The sequence below is a fragment of the Triticum dicoccoides genome, chromosome 1A, assembly GCF_002162155.2.
Source record: "Triticum dicoccoides isolate Atlit2015 ecotype Zavitan chromosome 1A, WEW_v2.0, whole genome shotgun sequence".
In the NCBI taxonomy this organism is placed as follows: domain Eukaryota; kingdom Viridiplantae; phylum Streptophyta; class Magnoliopsida; order Poales; family Poaceae; genus Triticum; species Triticum dicoccoides.
The window spans coordinates 568,778,954-568,803,572 of record NC_041380.1 but is presented as its reverse complement, the minus strand read 5'-3'; the positions used below and the strand labels follow the sequence as shown (position 1 = coordinate 568,803,572).

Below are 24,619 nucleotides of genomic sequence, written 5' to 3'. Positions count from 1 at the left end.
GCGGGTGGAGGCCGAGTAGTGGTCGCGGCGGAGGAGGGCCTCGAGCTCCGCGCCGGAGAGCGGCGCCGGCACGGTTGCGGTGGTCGTGGTGGTGGAGAGAGCGCGAGGTGCCGGGAGGAGGACGCGGCGGGGGAGCATGTGCGGCGCGGCGGAGGCGGCGGGCGGGAGGAGGTGGAAGTTTGCCACCGCCGCCCGCGACGAGACCACCGGACCAGAGCGAAGCTGTGGCGCCCGGAGGTGGGCCGGCAAAAGGGCCGAGACGCACACCAATGGCCGAAAAACGAACCGTAACACACACAACCGAGAGACAAATTTTTTTCTCAAACAAAAAAGTACACAAGTTTTTTTCCCTATGTTCTACTAGAATTTTTTTTTAAAATCCAAATTTTTGCGTGGTAGATAATTTGATGCGTGAGGTTTGCTTCAATTTTTAGATTATTTGGACATCTGAGCAGCTCTCAGCAAAAAAAAACAAGTCTAGTCGGAACAGTGTGAACATTAAACATTTTTATAAACCCTGAATTTGTCTTTTTTGCCAAGAGCTGCTCAGATGTCCAAGTGATTTGAAAATCGAAGCGATCCTCACGCATAAAATTATCTACCGCACAAAAAAGTTGAAATTTTTTGATTTTTTTTCTAGTATTTGTTTTGATATTTTTTGACAGGACGGGTGTAGCTGAGCCTGGGCTCCGAAGTGGACTACCACTAGTGATCATCATAATTTTGTGAGAATAAACTTCTCTCATTCTTTTGGCAGTGCCATGAGGTTAGAGAGTTTTCTGCCCTCGCAGATTCGATTTATTCGGATCTAATGAGTTTATGTTGTTGTGTAAGCTTTTTTTGTTGGTTTGATTCTTTGTGGAGATAAAATCTTTCATCGACAACACGGTGAAGATATAGTGATTTGACGGCCTGCACTTCTAGGGGATCATCCCCGGCTCAAGTACGTTCATCGATCAAGACTTCCATACTTTTAGATGGGCGACTCAATGCGCTTTTCAAAAATCATTATTGGTAATGTTCGTGTGGTGAAAGAGTGACAACATCGTTGCTGCAGTCTAATTGCAATCTCTCTACCGAAGTATTTGGAGTATTCCTTCAAGCAGAGATTGCTATCGTGGAGAAGGTATTTATAAGAGGTTTCATTGTAATTATTAGTCATAGGAGTTACTTTGTATTTCTTGTAACTTAGGTTTAAATTAGTGTATCTGTAAATGTTATGAGTATCAATAAAGTTACATGTGTTTCTAAAAAGAAAGTACACAAGTTTTTTTTTTGCGAGTACACAAGTTGAAAGTTAGATCATTTTAAAAGTTCGACCCACAAAATAATTGGACACCCGCAAGTTCACTAGAATCTATCTATCTAGCAATCAAACACCCGCAAGTTCATGCTCTGCTTGCGTTGTATGCATGGGATCAGTGGCTAAAAATCGTATTGCGCTAGGATACGAAGGGGGCGAACATTGGTGCAATATAAAATTCATTAATGTATTACCCTTCATATTGAAAAGAAAATAGATAATTGAGTAGTTCGGTAATTAGTATAGCTGCAGACTACAACCAGTTGGTGGATGGCCCGATTTTCCTATCATAGATTTTTGAATTTTATGGTACTTCTCTCACAACTAATACCACCCTGAGGTAAAGAATCAACATTATTGCCTTTAGTTATGTTGCACAGTAGTTGGTTTCACATCACAATTATTTATCTCTTATCTCTTGCATTTTGTTTTTAACCCTGATGGACATAAACCAGACACTGCATAGAAAAACCTCAGTCAGTGTGTCTGGTTGCTAAAGTTACATGTCCTAAATGAAACAAAAACATATTCAGTTTCTCCAGTTTCCTGGATAAACAACATTTTTATAATATCTGAGACAAACATTGTGATAAAACAAGTTAGTTATAACATATATGTAATTGAAAATGTTAACACCAAAAGAATTTCGAACTTATAAATAGAAATAGTTTATTTGGCTTCAACTGCATTGTAGCACCACTCGAAAATGTAGGGCAACATTCAGAAATGATGGATCAATGCTAAAGAAAAGGAAAAAATCGTGTAAGCATTTCAACATATTAAGTGAATATTGATTATTTTCCAATCGAAACCCCGGCCCCCAAATAAAATATGAATGTCTTGTGGGGTGGGGGCAAAAGTCCCCCTTCACTCCCAAAAACTTCACTAGTTTTCCAAGGTTTGGGCCAGCTCTGTCTTGCACATAGCTCCATCAATGATTTAGTTATGTACGCTAGTCATAATATAAAAGGGAAATATTGATGTTAACATGGTTATCTTACTGCGTTAACAAATGGCTCATACATTCCATCCGTAAGGTATGCTACGTTGTTCACGAGTCTACAGAAGTCTTGTATCCAACTGACTATATAAACATCGCGGGGTCAATTGACAATTTTTGATCAATTGTATCAATGCTCTACATATTCAGTTTGTAATAATCACTATATTTCATCTAAAAATTCATGGCATGAATAGTGACACTAGGCCAAATTTATCCTCGTCTCCAGGTCCACTTTGTAATAATTCCTATATTTCATCTAAAACTTTAGGCCATGGATAGTGACACTACGCCTAATTGATCCTCGCGTCCAGATTTAGTATGTAATAATTCATATACTTCATCTAAAAATTTAGGACATGAATAGTGAGACTACGCTAGATTGATCCTCGCCTCCGGATTCGGCTCGTAATAATTCCTATATTTCATCTGAAAAGTTGGGGCGTGAAATTCAATCAAGGTCTCCTGTATTTTTATTTTTCAATGCTACACATGTTATCTTAGCAAAAAAAATGTATGAACCACATAAGAAGGTCATCATTTCTATTCATGTAGTTATTTCATATTTTTTATCTGTGCATGATGATAACACTAATAGAGTTTTCAGAAATGTAACATATATTCTGGAGTCAAAATTAACTCCAAAAGATGTTGTCTAATGTCTATAGTGCACTATATGCACTTACTTATACTTCTTCATAATTGAAGTTTTATCTTTGCTTAAGATAATTTTCTCTCTACATGGCATATTCTCAAGGTTCTTTTTTTGCGGCAAATATTCTCAAGGTTCCTCCTTACTTGAGCCATACTTCTTTGTGCTTGGCATGTTCCATTTTCACAGGCGCCTGGACTAGGGAAAAAACACCATTTGTTATAGGTTGAAGTTACTGGCGACTAAAATTGTCCAATTTTCTCGAGTTGGTGCGTCGGCAACCATTGAACAAAGGTGGCAGAAGACCTAGTCAAAATTCATGCTCTGATGCAGACAATACATGCGAGTGTGAGAGACTGTACAAGGTCTTTCTATCAGAAATTAACACTTTGCAGTAGCGAAAAATACATAGGAGCACTCAGATGCCACACCCCCTATATTGAAAAATAATTTAGTAATTCAATAAAAAGTCAAAAATTGTAAACTTTTTATGGAATCAAACATGACCAAGTATTGCACTCGTATAAAAAAAGATTAATCACGGAACGACTTTCATTATATCCAGGGTCAAAGATTTGCCAAAAACGCTAGATACAAGTACTATTCATGCAATATTATCGTCACAAATTTGTTTTTTTCCACGAAGTCAACGGGAATCATTCCTTGGCCAAACTTTTTATACGAGTATAATATCTGGTCATATTTGATTCCAAAAATGTTTGGGATTTTTTTTACCTTTTTTGAATTACTAAATTATTTTGAATATAGAGGGGTGGAGCACCCGAGTTCTCCTAATCTGCTTCCTTTCTAGTAGCCACTTTTAACAATGAAGTTTTGGTTGATGAAAACCTTAGGAAGATGGAGAGTTCAATGAGGTGCAGGTTCAGATCTAGCAATAAATCTTGCAAAGCTCAAACTGATATTGAGGATCATAAGAAGCAACTTGAACAAAGCAAGATCGAGAGACATCAACAAGATATTTAAAGATGATGCAAGGACCACATGCAAGAGGTGTGGTGAGAGAGCAAAGCATGTAAGACAAAGAGAAAATGGATAACACATAAAGCATAACATATCTTGGCCATGGAGATAGCTGACATCACATAGTCTTACAATAAGATAAACATAGTATCACACCACACAATAAATAAAAGTATTACAAGACAAATATATTAAGATACTAAGGGCCCGTTCGGAAGTGCTCCTGCTCCAGGCTTCTCCGGAAGCGGGTGAGGAGCTGGTCGAACGCTGCAGCTTCAAGGAGCCCACACCTGGAGAACTAGCAGGCCGCAGTGCAAATTTTAGAAGCAGCGATCGTGCAGCTTCGTGAAAACGAGAAGCTAGAGTTGCTCGATATTACGTGGGAATGCCCTCCCGAAGTGCCTCCTCGAAGCGTTTTCCTCTCGCTACATATCGCCACTAACTGTTTGCTCTTGCTACAGTGTGCCATGAACCATTTTCGGTAACCGAACGCTCGTTGGCTCCCGCGAGAAGCTAGCTAGCGCTGGCTTCACGAGAAGCTGGCTCGTTTTGGAAGCCAGCAAGCTTCCGAACAGGCCCTAACTTACATGATTTGGAGCCTCCTGATGCGTTGGGGCTTGGCTCGCTAAGGCGTCCGTCTATGAGTGTGTGTAGTTGGTTAAGTGATTTGGGTTTTGTTTTTTTCTTCTCCTTTTTACAAATTTTAATGCATGAACATTTATTCAAATTGTGTTCATTATAAAAAAATTGAAACCATTTTCTAAAATTTAGGAACATTTAACTATGTATATTTGTAAAGTTCAAAAATAATTTTAAAGTTAGTGAACATTTATTTAGTTTTAGAACCTTTTTCAATTTTGCATTTTCTAAATCCATGAATGTTTTTAAATTAAACTTTTTTTAAAATCCATTGTTTTTAATTCGCTTAATTTTGAAATTGATTAATTTTTAATATGTTTACATCTTTTGATTTAAAAAACAACTAAAAATGTTAGTCAGTTTTTATCTTAGTTATTAATGGAGCAAGTGAAAAAAAAAGCTAAACAAGCGAGCGGAGAAGGGAGCCAAGCTGAGCGAGCAAGAGCTTAATGGGATGGCCCATATGAGCATTATATAGGAGCAATCAAGGAAAAATTTGACCAAATTTCGTGTGTGAGCAAAAAAATAAGAACTGTTTCGTTTGAAATATTTCTGTATTTTAAATTATTTTATATAAATAAGGTGGAATCCTAGCTAATTAATAAACAACCCCTCGTCTAACCCATTGGTAGGCTGCACTGCTCCCCTTGAATAGGTCTACTGTTTGAAACCCACGTGTGTGCTATTGATATTTTTATGCCGTGCAGTTGTTGCTACAATGTTAATACTCCCTCCGCTATTTTTTCATCTGCATACTAGTTTTATCCTAAGTCGAGCTTCATAAAATTTGACCAAACTTATATTAAAAATATATAAACATCTCAAATACTAAAGGTGTACAACATACAAATTAGTTCTATGATGCATCCAACGGTATTGATTTGGTGTTGTGAATGTAGATATTTTTTCATATAAACTTTGAACTATATGAAGTTTGACTTAAGACAAATCTTATATGCGGAGTACAAAAATAGAGAGAGTACCCCGTTGTTTTGATTCCAAATTAAATAAAAAATTGTTGATTTGTCTGAACTAAATTTTAAAAATTATGAAATTTTAGTGTGAGTGAAATTTTCTTGTTTTCGAAATTTGAAACCTTGGTAGCAATTCCATGGTTTCAGCGTGGAGTACGAGCTCTTAAGGGAATCACACAACTCCATCGACAGACGCCGAGACCAAAACATGTAAAGACACTACAACCATGCACCAAACAATTTCACTCTCCTCTCAGAACAGATATTGTCTCAACAGCAGGCTAGCACACTATACAAACAATAAACATTGTCATAACATAATCAAAACTTAAACCAACCCAGATAAAATAAAAACAAAGCAAGACAACCGACCAAAATAATCTAATACTCCCTTCGTCTGAAATTACTTGTTGCGAAAATTGTTGTATCAAAATGTATTTTAATTCTAGATACATCCACTTATATTCACTTCTGCGACAAGTAAATCGGACGGATCGAGTAGATAGAAAAGAGTTAATCCCACTAATGAAAAGCGGCCCTCTAGTGCACACAGACTTGATATATAAACACTAGAAAGTGCCAAATGCATGTAGAATGTAGAATAACAAGCAAGCACTGCTAATCGCACAAATAGTTACATATTTGAGCTGATTAACTACTACCTCCGTCCCGGAATATAAGACGTTTTTTGACACTAGGGGAGTAACAAGCTTCCTTGATGACCTTCATGCAAAACTGAAGGCCACACAAGCACACACATTATACGACACTATTGGTAGTCGCAGGTTTATGTGTACACCAGGTGGTGCCAGGATCTTGAGACCACACAGAACAGAAACACGAGCAGAGCAGACGACCTGGCCGGCCGGCTTGCCGAGCCGACGAATGGTCACTCGTCACTCGTGTATTGATACGCCGGAGGCGGCGGCGCTGAAGACTCCGAGGCGAGCTGGGCGCAGACCTCGGCGAAGGCGGCGAGGATGGTGGCGTGGTGTGGCGGCGCGTTGAGGGCGAGCAGGCGGCGAAGCATGGAGCGGAGGCCGTCCGAGTCGCAGAGCCCCATCTCCACCACCATCCGCACCATGCTGTCACGGAAGTCGCCGCGCGGGTCCGACGACTCCTTCTCCACCGCCACCCCAACCTCCTCCTCCTCGGCCGCCGCTGCTGCCATCTTCTCGCGCCTCTTTTTCGCCGGGTTGCTGCCCACCTTCTTCGTCGCAACCGGCGGCGACGCCTTTGCCGTCGCCCCGTAGGGCTCCTGCTGGTGCTTGTAGACGCGGGCGGAGGCCGAGGAAGCGGTGGAGGCGGAGGAGGGGAACAAGGATGACGGATGGGAGCTGCTGCTGCTCCTCGTCACCGGCGGCTTCGTGGACGGCCAGAGGAAGGACGCCAGCCTCTGGCGGCGCGGGCGGCACCGACACCCCGTGTCGACCACCGCCACGCGCCGCCACCGGCCGCCCACCCCGAACTGCCGGCCGTCGCTCCGCCGCGCTCTCGTCGATGCCATGGCGATGTCGAGTCAGCCTGGACATGGCTTGGGTGGATGTATATATGCGATCGTCCCGTCCTGGAGCACTTACGGCAGCTAATGGAGACACGTCGTAGGGCGGTTGATTGCACGGACGTGCTACGGCGCCGGTGCTCGCTCCTGCCCACAAACACGCCCGCCCTTGAAGAAAAAATGGTGGGATTTCTTACTTTTCCAGCTGATCGATCGGGAGAGAACAACGCGTTTATTATGCTTCCGTTCCAAGGCATGCATGTTGCATTTACCTTGACCGTTTCTTTACCGAAATTTTGCGACTGCTCTGCTCCGACCCTCAAACAGGCCGGTGTTTGGACCCCATAAACCATCCAGCGCTGATCTAATCCCGTCAGTTCCCGTAGCAGTTCAGATCACAAATTTCCACAAACCGGATACGAGTCATGTAGGATCCGAGCCCAAAATGAAGGCCAAACCTGCGCTTTTGTAACTGGTTGCATTGTTTTCGTGGCAAAATCCATCACTCTCTTTTTCTATCCCAACTCTCTCCATCCAATTCCCGTTTTTTCTTCGCCCACTCTCTTCTTCCCTTGCGCCGCAGACGCATGGACTCGGAGGAGAACCTGCCGGAGACGAAGGTGGTGGAGGATCCGAGCATCATGCTCGTTCGAAAGATCAACTCGGCGACACCGCAAAATCGTACTACTAGGAGAAAGCCTACTAACGCACTACAGCTAAGTTGTTGTATCAGTAGCGCTGCCCGGACCAACGCTACTGCTAACTATATGTAGCGCTGCAACAAAGCAAGGGATGCCGCTAGATGGGACGTGGATTTATCCTAACTCTATGGGCGCGCAACCTGTATCCGCACCGCACATCCAGCCTGTTGTCAAATCAACATGGCCCACATCTGTGTCAGTCATGCATGGTATTCCATCATACTAGGGAGTTCGCCCGTTTGTATAGTCAGCCGTATTCCAGCTGATTTGACCTCACATGGGACCAAGATGTTCGTCCACGCAAGGGCCTGGGTGGCTAATGCACCATGTTTAGTCAATGATTAAACATGTGGTTTATTATTTACTAAAAAAATAGCGAAATTATTCTCAGAAAAAACTAATGAAATGAATTACTGGTTTATACCAAAGGAATTTTTAGATGGCTGTGGCAAACTCTACTGAAAATTCCAAAGAACTTTACAAAATCCAAGGAAACAATTAGTAATGGCGAAGTTTTCTCAAAAGTTCTTCTGATTTTTATGGCAAAGTTCAGACACCATGTTAACAAAGTCCTGTTAGAAAGTTCTTCGTTTCTTAGAAAGTTCTTTAGAATTTTTTATAACGTTCTTTAGAAATTATTCCCAATTATTGTTAGATCATTCTTCAGAAAATATCCCCAAATAGTTCTTCACCAAATTAGTATGTTTCATGTAAAAAACTGAGGCCATAATAATTACAGTAGCCAAAGAATCCAAAGATAGCCATCAAAAAGGTCCTTGTTTCTTCCAGCAAACTATGAATTACAAAAGTACATTAAGATCAATCCGTTTTCATGTTTATGGAGAGGGGCAAAACAAGAGCAGTCATTTGCCGAAAGCTGCAGGAGAGGAAACAAAATAAGATCACATAAAAACCACTATCACACACGAAATCAGATGCATATCGAAAGATTGAGAAAAGAATAAAAATCTTGTTTTAAAAAAAAACAAGTAGACGAATCGCTGATACCTCCGAGGAAGACGGGGAAGATGAGTTGGAGCTCTTGACCACCGGCGTGCTTGCGGGAGGTGTGTGTCTGGGCTTTGCCGCCGAGCCGCTTGACTCCTCACTGCCTTAATGTGTAGATCTCCATCACAGATTTGCTCACAGTGGTGGTGATGCTGCTGCTCGTTGTTCGTCGATGCCCGGCATCCTTTCACCAGGAGGCAAGATGGCGATGAGGTAGCCATGTTGCTCCATCTTACCTCGATGGCGGATCTGACGATAGAAGCAGCAGGGCGTGGGTGGAGAACAATCGCCTATGGGTGAAGAAGAAGGTCACAGGGGAGAGGGCTCGAGGCAATGGAGGAGCGACCCGGCGGTGAGTGGCCATGGTGGCGGAGGAGGGAGCCGGATGCGCCGGATTCGATGGAGATGGAGATGGCTCAGATGGGGAACGAGAAGAGAAGGAACAGGGGCGGTGGGGAACGAGAGAACGAGGGAGATACGATGTGACTGTATTCCTGCCGCGTATCGCGCTGAGAAAATGTGAATATGGGTTGTTAGGTGGGACCAGGTGGGGCACACGCGCACGGATCCACATAACGCAGCGACGGCGATGATTGGAGTTGCGCGCGCAACTGGTTAGGCATAGACATATTCACGCTAGATGCCTTCCAGCGCTACTGCTAGTATTCCTGCTTTCACAGATTTATTCCCTCTCTACGTATTTGTGATGTATTTGTGCATGCTTTATATAGTAGTTTCATCATATTATAATAAACATACACTATTCTCGTCATATCATACACATACAATAGTCTCATTATACCATCATCATCATCATCATCATCATCATCATTCAACACAAATATCATCACATCTCAAAAATAGCGATACACAAGTCATGTCATGTCTCGAATAAATGCAACTGCATGGTCATGGCACACACACAAGTTTCATCATCTCTATATAAACCATGATGTGAAAGAGAAGAGCGCGACTATGTAGTACTTCTTGAGGCACCGGCGGTTTCGCCCCCGCTCTTGCCGGGGCGTCCACCTCAAGTAACTACTTTTCGCTTCGGCTCTGCTGTCGAACGCTCTGTGGCTAGCACCCGGGTACTTGTCCACCTAGGCCTGAGCGTCTGGCCAGTGGTCGTACACTCCTGGAACCCTCCCAACGAACACGAGTAGCAGTCCTTCGCCATCTCTGATCTATGTACCTGCATCGTCAGTTGATGAATTCAACGATAACATGCAACATAATGTACTTAAGAAAACAAAAAGGCATAATTAGCAAAATACAAGCAACCAATAGTAAACATAAATAACAAAGTTCCTCATACCCAAACTAATTAACTAGAGCGATCTACGTTAATTCAGGAGGACGGTTTAGTTACATCACAGAGTTTCATCGTGCATAAATTTAAAGTTTTGCCATAGAAAGACAGTAGTGACAAGTTGTCATCGACAATCAGTCCTCCATGTCGGCGGTCCAATCTTCATAGTCAAGGAGGAAGCACCCGAGCTTGTTGAAAGGCTTCAGGTCTAGACGCTAAGCGAGTAGCAGTGCTCCGACATCATCTCGCGTGATTGGCCCATGGTAGAACATCCCTGTTGGTTCAAGGACCTCCTTCATGATCACTTGGGCAAGTTCACACTGTACGTGATAAAACTCAGTCGGATTCGATGATCCGGTGTCTTTCCTATGCTTGTGGCCCAGCTGACAATTTCGGCATCGTTGGTAGTAGCTGACATGCGAAGGCGTTGATTATCCCTTGTGTACTCGATCAGGTGACACATGAGGTAGAATCCATCAGCCTTACTGGTGTACGGTTGCTGGATGCAGCAGAAGTCGGTCTTATGGCCGAAACCCAGCCCGTTCTTCCTGTGCCTTTTCACCTTGATATATCCACCAGACAGACTGAAGGTTAACAGGGCACTATCGAGAACACTCTTTATGTGAGTGTAATCCTTTTTCTTGATATTCTTCGATGAGTCCAAATACATAGCATGGGAGTATTCTGTACCCACATAAAGGAAGGATTAAAACTTACGGGAAGCACATAAATGCTTGGTAGCTGCTGCTACCAAGGATTACACGCACATAAAGGAATGATTAAAACTTACGAAAGGATATCCGCGGATGACTTACGTGGGATGATAAGGCGGGAGAATCGCTTCCTTATCCTTATTAGCGTACATGAACTCAGCGATGTACTTGCTCACATAGTCAAAACAAAGGTGGAAACACTCAAGATGCAGAAGGCCGACGGAGGGCGTGCTGGTAGCGGACGTGGCGGTGGGCATGCTGGTCGTGAACATGGCGGAGGTTGGGGCCTGAGCCGCGGGGCCCGCTGCCGTCACCGCCCGTGCAAACGCCGTCATGGTCGGAGCATTATAAGGCTCTGTATTTCTACGCCGCCAAGCAGCTCGGGTGGGCAGTCCACGACAACCATCGCCGGACAAGTGCCTTCCTTCATCAATGTTACGTGGCGTCGTTGCTTTTCTCGGAGAAGACACAGACGCCGGGTGGGGAGCTGACAGGTGCTTGCACGATGTTCACTGGTACGCCTAAAACAGGAGGGCTGGCATAGTACGACGTGGTCAGGAAGATGTTCGACATCATCCACGAGGGAGGCAAAGGAGGAGATTGCTATGAGGACAGGCGGGTGAATGACTCAGAGCCCATCACCTAGGGCAACTCGTCAGTGTCATGCCAGAGTCGACGCCCACAGACACAATCACGTAGCGCGTGCCCAGTGTTGGTCTACTAGGACGCGTTTGGTTGCATATAGCCATTGAACCAGGTTGTATGAGGAAAACGAGGTAGTTTTTGCAAGTTGAAGAAAAACAGTGCAAAACACGACGTAGTCTGTTGTTTGGTTGCCTGCATGATGGTTATTATGGTTTCGCAGCATGTAGGCTCACACGTTTGGTAGCTGCTGCTTCCCGCATGCGTTTTTGAGAGGAGCATGCAGTCCGCGCGAGCCTGCATGAGTGGAAGCGGCCAATTCGGGGTTCCTCTTCAGCCTGACTCTGAAAATAGGCGTAGGTCACGGCCGAGTTTAGCCACTCGTCGGTACTGGAAGAAAGTCAGTGGCGTGAGAACGGACACGCACCGGAAATGATGAATTGCGGCGATTAAACGAGCGAATAAGCAGTTAAGCACATTGCACGACGGATGCTGAACTGAGAAGATCGTCCAGGCTGCAGCATTTGGTTCAGCCAGACACCAGCACGATCCGACCAAGTGCTCAATCCCCGGTTGCGGTTGCAGCCCCCACGTCTGCACGCATGGAGCACAGGGCAGCAGCTGTTGGGGACGACGACGCCAGTGCAGAGCCGCTGCTGCGCTCGTCCGGCGACGACACAACCAACGCCAGGTTGCACAGGCGACCCGCACCAACGAAAAGCCTCCTCGATCGCTTGCTCTTGCTGCCTGCCATCCACCACACCTCATGGAGATTGAGAAACAGGGATTACTGAGTGAAATCATGTGGCAGTACATGATTGCACAAAGAGATGGACAACACCTGCATATATAGTTATTACGGTCTCTTCTCAATTAAACTGAATCACTTCTCTGAAAAGACCAAACACATGCATGCATATCTTGTACTCCTATTACCTTGTACTCCAAGATAGCGTAGGATATTATTCTACCATTACCTTGTACCCTAAGATGATCATGTACTCCTATATATATATGCCCATGAGGCTCAAGCAATACAACAATTATTCCACCAAATCCTTCTCTCCCTTCTAACACTGAGGACACATGAAGGAAGAATAATTTCAGCCTATCATGGAGAGATTCACCAAAAGATGTACGGATTGGTCCGAGAGGTTTATGTCATATGCCGCCAAAGAAGTTTATGTGAAGTCTGTGGTTCAAGCTATTCCGACATATGTCATAGGGATTTTTAAAATGACACAAGCTTATCAGAGACTTCTAGTGGGGTGACGAGGATGGACACCGTAGAGTGCACTGGATGGCTTGGGACCAAATGGTCAAACCAAAAAGAGGAGGGGGCATCGGTTTCCGAGACATGAAAATTTTCAACCAAGCTCTCCTTGCTAGACAGGGGTGGAGATTGATCCAATGACCAGATAGCCTTTGCGCCTGGGTGTTGAAATCAAAATACTACCCAAATGGGGAGCTCCTGGATACAGTTTTTGCGGTGGATGCTTCCCCAGTTTGGCGCAGTATTGAACATGGTCTTGAATTATTAAAGGAAGGTCTTATTTGGAGAGTGGATAATGGAAGGAGGATCCAAATCCAAAGGGATCAATGGATGCCCAGGAAAGAGGGTTTGAAGATGACAAGCTTCATCACAAGATCAAGATTGAGATGGGCTAATCAATTGATGTTGGGGATGAGAGAATGTGAATGTCCCCCCTGATCCAACAACTGTTTTATCCTTGTGACGCGGAAGCCATATGCAACATAAAAATCCCTTCAGTTGAAGTCGAGGATTGTCTAGCATGGCACTACGAAAAATCAGGTAATTTCTCGGTCAGGAGTGGGTACAGACTGGCTACCATATTGCAACCACGGGACAATCCACCAACTTCAAGCTCCACTTGCGATGCTGATAACAGAAGTATTTGGGACCTTATTTGGAAAGCAAAAGTGCCAGCAAAGATCAGAGTCTTTGGGTGGAGAGTTGCTACTGGTACACTGGCTACGAAAAAGAATTAATGGAGACGAACCTTGGGGAAAGACAACACTTGCATCATCTGCGGGAATGGGGAAGAGGACGAATTCCACGCATTGATTTCTTGCACAAGGAGTAGAGCTCTGAGAAATGAAATGAGAGACATTTGGGGATTACCAAGTGAGTCTCAATTTCGGCATACGGGCAATGATTGGCTACAGAATTTATTTTTACCTTGCAATGTTGAGATTCGAGCTAAAATTATATTTCTGCTATGGCGATGCTGGCACTTGCGGGATGATTCTGTAAGGCATGGAGGAAAAGAATTGGTTGGTCATTCAGTAAAAATTCTGGCAAAGTACAAAGAGGAATTCAGAAACTGTGGTACTGTAAGGAGGGATGGGGCCGAACAGATCTCCCTGATTGCTCGGGATGACAAGGTCGTGGTGGATTTGGACCTGCAGTCTGCCCATAGTGCTGATCTGGGAGTGACTGTACTTGGTCAGCATTTCCATGGTTCATGTCGTTGGAATCCACCTGCTAGGGGGGTAGTAAAGATCAATTCCGATGCTTCTTTCCTGATCTCCAATGGACAGAGCTGCGGTTGCTGAACTGAGAAGATCGTCCAGGTTCGAACCACTGGGCCTTTCCTGCAATGCTGCAGCATTTGATTCAGCCAGACACCAACACGATCCGACCAAGTGCTCAATCCCCGGTTGCGGTTGCAGCCCCCACGTCTGCACGCATGGAGCACAGGGCAGCAGCTGTTGGGACGACGACGCCAGTGCAGAGCCGCTGCTGCGCTCGTCCGGCGACGACACAACCAACGCCAGGTTGCACAGGCGACCCGCACCAGCGAAAAGCCTCCTCGATCACTTGCTGCCTGCCATCGACCACACCTCGTGGAGAAACATGGCATTACTGAGTGAAATCATGCCTGTGGCAGTACACAATTGCACAAAGAGATGGAGAACACCTGCATATATAGTTATTACAGTCTCTTCTCAATTAAACTGAATTAGTTCTTTGAAAAGACAAAACACATACATGCATATCTTCCCTCCATTCCTAAATATGTATACGACGTTTTGGTATTTCAATTGAACTACCAGAACATCATATATTTAGGAACGGAGGGAGTAGTAGTGGAAGACATACGAGGTGCCAGATCCACAATACTGAATTGTCCCCTGGCTCAGCCTTTGTAAATAAGGTGATCAAATTCTAGCATCCCCATATACATTGCTGGACAGATGATATAATCTTTCATACATGAGGTGCACGCCATCACCAGACATAATCACAAAACATAGCATATGACCGTGCCTCATGGTTCTTTTATTCAGAACTTCGACTACATGGTTATTTCTTCCTCATGGAGGCATCAAACACCATCAGAACTAAGCCAGAAGGTCATGGCAGGGCATGAGGGGTGGATTGCGCGTCCGCACTGCATCCGCAACCTTTAACGCATTCCATTTTGGATGGAAAGCAGGGGTCGGTTGAATCCGCGCAACAGAAGACATTTCCATACTTCGGGCATATGCAGATTTGATATTTGCTGCCGTCCATCTGACCAGTGGTTCGAGCTGCATAGAAATATGGGTGTTCAGGTCAGCCAGATCTCGAGAGAAACCTATATCAAATTTTGCAAGGCTTGTAGACTTGTAGTTGAGGCCGTTAGCTACCAAGTCATATTGATAAGAATAACACACAATTGACCCAAGTATGTGTTGCATACTTACCGTCTGACAGAGCTATGATGCATCCAAGCATCATCACAAGCGTGACCACCTTGTGTCCCTCCATCATAAACTTCAACGCAGAGAAAGAACTGTCGTGTCCGATAGTTGTTTGTGTTAGTCTCACAATCATAGATACTAGAATCAGATAGATGTACATTCAGCCACAAGTAGTTACGGTCTTCACACCGATTATTAAGTCTTTGCTAAAAGAACAGTTTTATGTTTAGAGCATCACACTAGCAGCCTATCCAGCTAAAGTTTCTTTTTTAACGGCGAATCCTCCTCCTAAGGCCTTGTACGGTTGGCAGTTGCAAAGAGTTTAATCCTCTAGAGGGTCCAATCCCTACAGGTATTGGGTGAACCCCCTCCCTCCACCCAATCCGCTAACTAATTCCCACTAGACTCTTCCCCTAAAATCTCTGTTTACCCAGCAGCATTCGGCTAACCCCCTCAGCAGCAGCGGCCCATCAACATAAAACAGTGTCACAGAAGTATATAGCAGCATCGACTACAAAAAAGAAGTTTATAGTAGCAGCACATCGTACAACAGTAGGGCTGGAAAAAAAGCTCGAAGCTCGCGAGCTAAACGAGTAGCTCGTGACTCGGCTCGAATCGACTTGAACTCGAAGAATAACGAGTCGAGTCGAGCTTTAGTTTAAGATCATTTATAGACCAAGTTAAACGAGTCAATCTCACGAGTACTCGTGTAACTCGTTAGGCTTCGTACAAAAGATCAACCACTCCCAATCTAAAAAAAGATTAGCCACTCAGCACCATGCGTCCCACGCGCACAACACAAAGCCCATCCATGGAAGGCCCAGCCACCCAGGAGACTCATGCGTTACAAGGAAATTATAATTGTTTAGTGATATATATGTTTAATATATACATAATAATTTTTATCATATTTGAGGGTTTTATTTTCATATATTTAACGAGCTTAACAAGCTAAACGAGCCAACTCGCGAGTTATACGAGTCGAGCCAATCTTGGGTTTGAGCTCGTTATAGTAACGAGTCGAGTCGAGCTAGCTCGTTAACGAAACGAGCTCTAGCGAGTCGAGCTGAGTTGGCTCGACTCGACTCGAATTCCAGCCCTATACAACAGGGACACAAGCACAATCCGGAACTGGACAAAGAGATAATTGTGTAGTCAATAGTTGTTTGTGTCCTGTCGTTCAACTGTCCGATAGTTGTTTGTGTTAGTCCCACAATCATAGATACTAGAATCAGATAGATGTACATTCAGTCACAAGTAATTAGGGTCTTCCTGCCAATTATTAAGTCTTTGCTAAAAAGAAATGTTCTATTTTTAGAGCGTCCATGCTAGCAGCCTACCCACAAAAGTTTTTTTTTTTGGCGGTGAATCCTCCTCCTAAGGCCTTGTTCGGTTGGCTGTTGCTAAGGGTTTAATCCTCTAGAGGTTTCAATTCCTGCAGGTATTGGGTGAACCCCTCCTCCACCCAATCCCCCCACTAATTACCACTAGACACTTCCCCTAAAATCCCTGTTTACCCAGCAGCATTTGGTTAACCCCCTCAGCAGCAGCGACCCATCAATGTACAACAGCAGCAGAGAAGTATATAGCAGCATCGACTACAAAAAAGGCTTACAGTAGCAGCTCATCCTACAACAGGGGCACAGGCACAATGTGAAACTGGACAAAGAGAGAAAGGAAGTCCAGATCTATTCAAAGAAACAAAAAGAGTTCACCAGAGATCAATTGCCAAAAATAGTTGACATTGTTCAATGTCCAAAACACTTGTATCATGCAGAAATAATTTTCACCATACGTCAACAGACAACACCCAAAACAAGATCAATAATGGAGAGAAGAAGAAATGGCACACAGAAAATTTTTGTCCTAGCAAAACCTAACATTGCAATTGATTTCAATTGGAACATGCACCTCGTGGATGTTAGCACAATTCAACTGCCACGGACTGAAATTTTTGGGTGAAAACAATCGCAAAAATAAATGGAAAAATTGTGGATTCTCTTGAAAGCTTCATCAGCAAACATGTAAAATTGAGCAGCAAAGAACTGTAACCTTTTTACATCTCGAGCACATTCCGCAAGACTGAGCCATAGGAATATATACACACAGTAAGTTTTTTTTGAAACGGAGGCAAAAGATTTGCCTCATCGATTAATTAAGCAGAAGAGAATTGCTCAGTTAATTAACGGAAAACCGAGCGAAAACCGATACAAACTAACCATATGCGGATTACTCACAGAGCATACAACTCCAGAAGCGCACGATCAGCCCTACAAACAAACCCAACATGGAACGATCATCAACCTCCAAACTACTACATCGCAAACAAACCCCTAACAAGAGCACCTCCGCCGAAGTCCACAAACACCGCCAAATCCACATAGACAAACACAAACCAGACCATATGGACCGCCCAATAGACTGATGAATATCCATCAAGCAGTTGCAGACGCCTTTCCTGTGACGTCACTCAGTTTTGCTCCTGAGAGCCTTCTCCACAATCATCTTGCCAGATCCAGGGCTGACCGCCTCCAAACGTGCGAGCAAGCTACTGACTTGTATCTCAAATAGAATCTCATCAACCTTGTCCGTCACAGACACCACTGCATTAACATGCTCAGCCACGGGCACCACCGACACAATGGACTCAGGCGCCTTCAGTTGCACACATGGCAGAGGCAAACCCTGTAGTTGCGCCCCAGAGATAGGTGCCAACGCACCTACCTCATCAACCTCGCCACCCACAGACATCACCTGCCCCATCTCCTTCGGAAGCACCATTGAAAGAGGTGAAGTAGGCTCCCCACAACGCTCCTGCAACTCAGGCATAATCTCCAGCACTGGAGCCATGACCTTATCGATGACTACACACCCAGGGCCAGTGAGCAGTACAGACATCGGCGAACATGATGTAGCACGAGGGGAGAAATGTCCATAGAGGCTTGCTTCCTCCCCAACAGGAGACCCGATCTGAAGCTCAGGAAGTGAGGACACAGCTGGCACAACCTCTAGTTTGGCGAGAGCAGCCTCTGCTCTCCCCAAAACACTCTCAACTCGCGCAAGGCAGTCGCGCAGCTCACTGCGAAGCAGCTCGGTCTCCTCCGCTAGGACGGGTTGCAATTGCACGTCAACCGGTGTTGCGTCAACCTCCGATGCAGGCGCTGGGTTAGGCTTTGCAGCATCATCACGCGGCTTTGTAGTCAGATCGGATCGGTGCTGAGCATGACAAAAACGCACTTTGTGGCCGAAACGAAGGCATCCTGAGCACCGAATTGGGTCCCTGCAAGAGTGAGCGTGATGACCTTTGAAGAGACACCGAAAGCATCGATCCCGGAGCCACGCCGGAGGAGCCATCCGGGCATTGGAACCGGGCCGACGGAAGGCATTTGAAGATGGCGAACGGCGGCGGCCGGTAACGAGGAAACATTGGGAGATACACACAGTAAGTTGAACCATTGAAATACCTAAACAACTGCGTCAATTTTAAAATAATCACAATCATTTTATGCAATTTTTTCTACATTAATAACAGGTCAAGCAACATAAATCTAGAGAATCATTACTAAGAAAGCAACACTAGTTTTGGCCAACGACCCAATTACTAACACACAAATTGAACCACAAAAACATATTTTGTCATAGCAGAAAAAGGGGTAATAGGAAAAAACTATAACAATCTTGAAAAATAATTGCATACAAGTTAAGCCGATCCTCGCAGATTGACAGCCAGACCAAGGCGGTGCAACTCGGCTCCCCTGACGTACTGCAGGGAGCAGTTGGGTCACTGACAGGTGGGCCAACTTGCTTTCGGGCCCACCTGTCAGTGGCCCAACTGCTCCCTGCAGTACGTCAGAGGAGCCTCGTCCAAGGCGGTGAACCAAATCTCCCAGATCTACCAACCTGCAAGTGAAGAACACTTTCGGTGCGATTGTAAAAGCCCACATACACCACCAAATGGAGACCAGAAAATTTTAGTTCAATTCTGAACAGGGCGCACCAAATCCTCTAGTATAACCCAATTGCAAGAGGGAGGGGAACCCACCTGGTGATCTTGTCGCCGGGGGCTTCCTCTTCTCCGGAGTGAGGCGGCGGGGGAGATGGCACGAAGCGGGAGCTAGGGTTTCGGCCGGGCTACGTGGCAGGTCGTCGATGCTGGAAGCTTCACTCCGGAGAGTAGCCTACGCTGGGAGCTTCCCACCGGGGAGTCGCCGACGCCGTCCTCTCCGTCCCTGCCGCCGCCTTTGCCGCCTCGAAGTGGAGAGAAGAGAGAAGCACGAGAGTGAGACTGGGAAAGATTCCACGAGTTTTTTTTTCTTTCTGGCGACTGCGCGGCGCCGGTCGACCGGCCTAAATTTGGGGCGGTCGCTGCGCGAGCGTCGGATGCAGCCCCGCTTAACCCTTCGGATTAAACGCTAACTGCCCTGAAAAAAGTGAAACCCGTGCTTCCCATGCTTTCCGGTCACACAGGCCGCTTGGGTTATACCTGGCCATCCCTCGGGCCGGGCCTAACCAAGGCCGACGCAGAAAACCCAGGCCCGACCAAGGCGTCGGGCCTAGAAATCAGGCTCAAGCCCGGTCCGTTAGTGTAAAAGCCCACCGGGCCTCGGGCCGGGCCTCTCCGTTAAATCACAAATATGATGGGCCAGGCCCGGTCTTCGAGCTCAATATCTAGGCCTAGGCCTGGCCCATGAGCAATGTCGGGCTGGGTCGGGTCGGGCTGTCCGGGCCGGGCTGCCCATGGCCATGTATAGCTCGGGTCATCGCGCTCGCCTCGGCCGCTCATGCCACCTCGCTTGCCCGTTCATAGCCCTTCCTGTCGTCGGGCACTAGTGGGTTCCCAGCTTCAACTGCATCTTTCCAACGGCCGATTCCAGCTCGCGGTGACTATGGTTACAACATCCCATTATCACCGCCTTCAGGCTCGCAGCCGTCGGCACACATCACCATGTCCGAGCAAAAAAAAACAAAAAAATAGCAAAAAGCAAAACAGATAAGGATGAAGGAGTTAGCAATGCGTGAGCAGGCGCATGGCTTAAGGTGGGCATGAATTGTCGTGCTTCGATCGTAAGGCACATGTGCGATCGACCCAGCGCTTGGGGTGGCAGGCCAATGTTAAACGTTTTCCTTTCTTTTCTGAGAGAAGGAAAATCCCACGAGTGCGATCATTTTACCTCGCGTGGGTTGAAGGGATATATATAGGCCACGGAAAATTCACCGGGTCGGACGGGGTTAGGGCATCTAGACCGATAATTCTAAATGCACGGGGTTATACGGCATGTCACGGGCTCTTTCCCTAGCTAATCTCCCCTCCTAATTTTAGTGTGGGTGGGCCTCTCACCCTAATCTCTATCCAATCAAAAGATCCCAACTAGGACACTCCGTGAGTCCATGTAAAACAAAGCTCGTGTGTGTAGCATTGCTCCCTTTGGACACATCATTTTGAGAGAAAAATTATTCGCGGACTGGTTTGGACTCATCCGTGTAGAAAGCTAACCATCCAATGTTGTCCCCTAAACGTTTGCCTCTGTTTTCCTAAAGTCTGCAACACTCATCTTCAATGAATAATAAATATTCAAAGATGACATTAGTTCAAATGTAGAATAGTTCAAACATAAAATCGATCCCTTGAAATTGGGAACGTGCTCTTTCGCACACTCCATGTCTACAAGGACGACCTGCATCATCGTCATTTCATTTGCATAATCCTCCTTATCGAATGATTCGCCAGACGACTCAACATGGTGCTCGTAGATGTACTCCATGTCAGAATCCATTTGTCAAAAGAAGGGGCAAAATTGTTAAAAATTTAGCACGAAAGTTTCACAAACACTTGTCGGGTGTGGTAAAACCCACTCACGCCATCAACAAGGACGGATGGTACCTGCATGGTGGACATACGAGAGGTGCACAACGACGACATAGGCAAAGCGGCATGGCGACTAGGTGGAGCGGTGGAGGTCGTAGAGGCCCAACAAGGAGTTGGCGGGTGGCGGAGGTGGTACAGCGGTGGCAGCGGACGGGAGGAAGCAAATGCAGAGAAATGGGGAAGGGATGGAGACGCGGTGTACATGTGTGGTTTTGGGTGGGCTGGGGTGACAGAGTTTTATGTGGCGAAGGTCTGGAGTAATGCAAAGCTCTCTGATTTACTTCTGGTTTGCAGAAAAATAAATGCGCGGACTGGTATGCGGACTAATGCAAGACGAGTTGGATGGCAAACTACGGTTGGACAACTCGGTCCAAACATTCGCAAACGATTTGAGGGTCCGTTTTAGAGATGCCCTTGTTGCCCGGCCGGGGCGATGAGGGGTCCTCTTTAGCGCCTTAAGCGCCACATAGCACCTCGACGCTCGCGCATTGTGCTAGCAGGCCAGGACCTACAATTGGCTCTTCTGGATCAGCTCGCCTCGCTCGCCCGCTGGCACTATTCACTCGTCTGCCTCACACGATTCGCTCCTTCACTAGCTAGTCTCTACTGACGAGCTGTTGGTTTCAACGAGAATTCAGATATGAGCTAATACAGGAAACACATGCAGAGTTGATGGGCATCGTTGATGCTGCATGGAGTGTGAATGGTCACGATCGATCGGTCGAGAGTGTTAGCGCGAGATTGTCATCGCTTGTTATCAACCTGGGCAGATGGAGTAAGGATTCTTTTGGTAGTGTAAAAGGCAAAAAACACACGTTTTTTCTCCTACAAGCATCGATTTGGAAAAGGAAGAACTTGTTCAACAGTTCAAGGCCTTGCAAAAAATGGATGGTGATTTGACAGATGTTCTGGTCGAGATGCAGTCTATGGCACAAGAGTATTATAAAAGCCTATACACATATGAGGGAATTGAGGGGCTACAAGATGTTCTTGAGCGTGTACCGACCAAAGTGACACCCGAGATGAATGCCATCGTGATGTCCCCTTATCAAGGAGACAGTAAATAAAACACTTTTTCAGATTTTTTTTCAACCAAGGCACCGGGTCTTGACGGATTTTCAGCTCATTTCTGCACCGCCATTGGGATGTTTGTGGAGATGCTATCACCTCGGCCGTGCTAAGTATAGTGCGAGGAGAAGAGAACGCAGAATGCATAAATGACACTATTCTTGTATTGATCCCTAAGGTATCAAATCCGACCTTGCTATCCCAGTTCCGCTTGATAAGTTTGTGCGATGTTTTCCATAAGATAGCTTCCAAAGTTCTTACCGGTCGTTTGAAGATGATCCTACCGGAAATAATATCAGAAGAACAACTAGTGTTTGTGCCTGGGAGACTAACTACCGGTAACATTATCTCAACATATGAATGTTTGCATTTCATGAAGATAAGTAGAGCCAAAACCAGCAGTCATTGTGCTTTCAAGATGGATATGATGAAGGCGTATGGTATGGTTGAGTGGGATTATCTCCAGGCCATCATGGAAATTTGGGTTTTGCCTCAGCTTGGTTTCAGTCATTATGGGCATGGTACGCTCGATGTATTTTCCAGTCCGTTTAGTGGGAGCAAACTGGAACAATTTAAACTCTCAGGGGGTATACAACAGGGAGATCCAATCTTTCCATATATTTTCTTGTTAGCAGCATAGGGCATTTCGTGCCTTTTAAAAATCCGTTCTCAGTCATCGTAGCTCCTTGGAATCAAGGTGGCCTCATCGACTCCGTTGGTTAACCATATTTTATTTGCAAATGACAGCATGTTATTTTCCAAGGCAAGTGTAAATGGAGTAGAGGAAGTTTCAAACTTGTTAGATACTTATTAAGGGGCTTCAGGATAAAGGATAAATTAAGATAAGTCATCCATATTCTCCAGCAAAGGTTGCCCTCAGATTGTTTGAGATGTTGTTAGGAAAATCGTCATGTCCCAAATGAATCATTGAGTGGCAGATATCTAGGGATGCCCACCGACGCGGGGCATTCAAAGAAGGACACTTTCAAATATCTCAGTGATCGAGTTTGGGAGAAGGTAAAAGGTTGAATGGGCAAGCTGTTATCTATTATACCAGATTACTCTATGGCATGCTTTAATCCCTCCACGAGTCTTTCTGAGTATTGATAGTGGAATTTTGGTGATGGTGGGAGGGGGGAGGGGGGGTAAGCAAGGAGAAAGAAAGATTGTGAGTACATGAATTAAAAAAGGATTACGGATTTGAAAAATTGTTTGCAAATTTTTAAAAACTTTACAGATTCAAAGTCAGGAATTTGAAAAAATCCTGCGAATTCAAAAAAGTTCATGCATTTGAAATATATTCACAGATTTGAAAAAACTACATGTATTTAAAAAATCACGAATTTGAAAAATCTTTGTGAACTTAAAAGTGTTTGCTAATTTTTAGACCTAAAGTTTGAAAAAAAATCTAGAAATTTGGAAAATCTCAAATTTGCAAAATGCTTATGATTTTTAAAAAGTTCATGATTTTGGAAAATAGGAAAAAAAGGAAAAGATTAAATGGAATACGTGACAAAGTACTACTCCCCTCGTTCCAAAATATAGTGTTTCCTCTATTCCCGTGCTTCAACTTTGACCATAAATTTAACCAGCGAGACCGACTACGGCGGGAGCAAAAGTTATACCAGTGAATTCATATTCAAAAGAAGTTTTTAATTATATAATTTTTTTCTCCCGCCGCTGTCGGTCTCGTTGGCTAAATTTATGGTCAAAGTTGGACCTGGGAAGCGTGTGCGCACTATATTTTAGAATGGAGGGAGTATTACTCCATCTCAAGATCGCTATCCAACATGCATCTCAAAGTATTAAGTTCATGACAAACAGAGTAACACATTAAGTATCCATCATCTCCGCGTCACTCTCCTTAGAGGCATTATCGGTCTTTGGCTTCGGCCTTGTCAGGCGGTCACAATGGTAACCTTCAGCCCGGCGAGCTCTGCTGCCTCCAACAACTCAATCTTCGGGAAGTTGAGCCTGTCCAGCGGAACACCAAGCCGCCACACTGTGATGTCGTAGGCGCGGGCGGCGAAGTCGTTATTCCAAAAGGTCCCCAACCAGTACCGATGGTTGGCGTGCTGGAACTCTATGCCGTACCGTTTGAAGGGTCGCAACATGGCCTTGAAGCCGACTTTGCTCTTTGGATTCGCCTTCGGCGGCATGGCGATAACGCGACTGCGACGAGGACACAACGATGAGGAGGCTACTAGATGAGGTGGCGCGGCCGGATGGGGCGCTTTTCAGCTTCAGCTGCAGCGACAGAGCGGCGGGAAGGGATGCGGGGTGAATCTGATTTAGTCGGTTGGCGGATGGCGGCGAGGTGGGAGTAGATTAGACGGCGCCAGGGTGCGGTGGTCACGGATTTGGAGGCGACGATGACGATTAGGGCGGTGGCGATCATGTGGGGTTGCAGCTGGAGGTTGTAGGGTGGGGTTGGTTTTAAGGCGGCCGCACAAACACTGTATATTTGCAGCACTTGGAGCCCTTTTTTTGGGGCTGCCCAAATTTCTTTTGAATTATTTTATGATAGGATAGTTGTTGGAGATCAATTTTT

At 45.3% G+C, this 24,619-nt stretch overlaps 1 protein-coding gene and 1 pseudogene across 1 annotated transcript; both read right to left on the bottom strand.

Annotated features, from left to right (window-relative positions):
- Positions 1-138, bottom strand: part of LOC119355644 — a 4,829-nt pseudogene extending 4,691 nt beyond the window's left edge.
- A 5,976-nt stretch (positions 139-6,114) lies between these two features.
- LOC119355636 (transcription repressor OFP8-like) lies at positions 6,115-7,056 on the bottom strand. Its single transcript, XM_037622470.1, has one exon. The coding sequence runs from the start codon at positions 7,054-7,056 to the stop codon at positions 6,439-6,441; it is 618 nt and encodes a 205-aa protein (XP_037478367.1). The 3' UTR covers positions 6,115-6,438.
- Between the last annotated feature and the right edge of the window lie 17,563 nt (positions 7,057-24,619).

What these genes read in the sequence shown, in the direction of transcription:
- LOC119355636 (XM_037622470.1), bottom strand. Translation starts at nt 7,056, where the DNA reads ATGGCATCGACGAGAGCGCGGCGGAGCGACGGCCGGCAGTTCGGGGTG.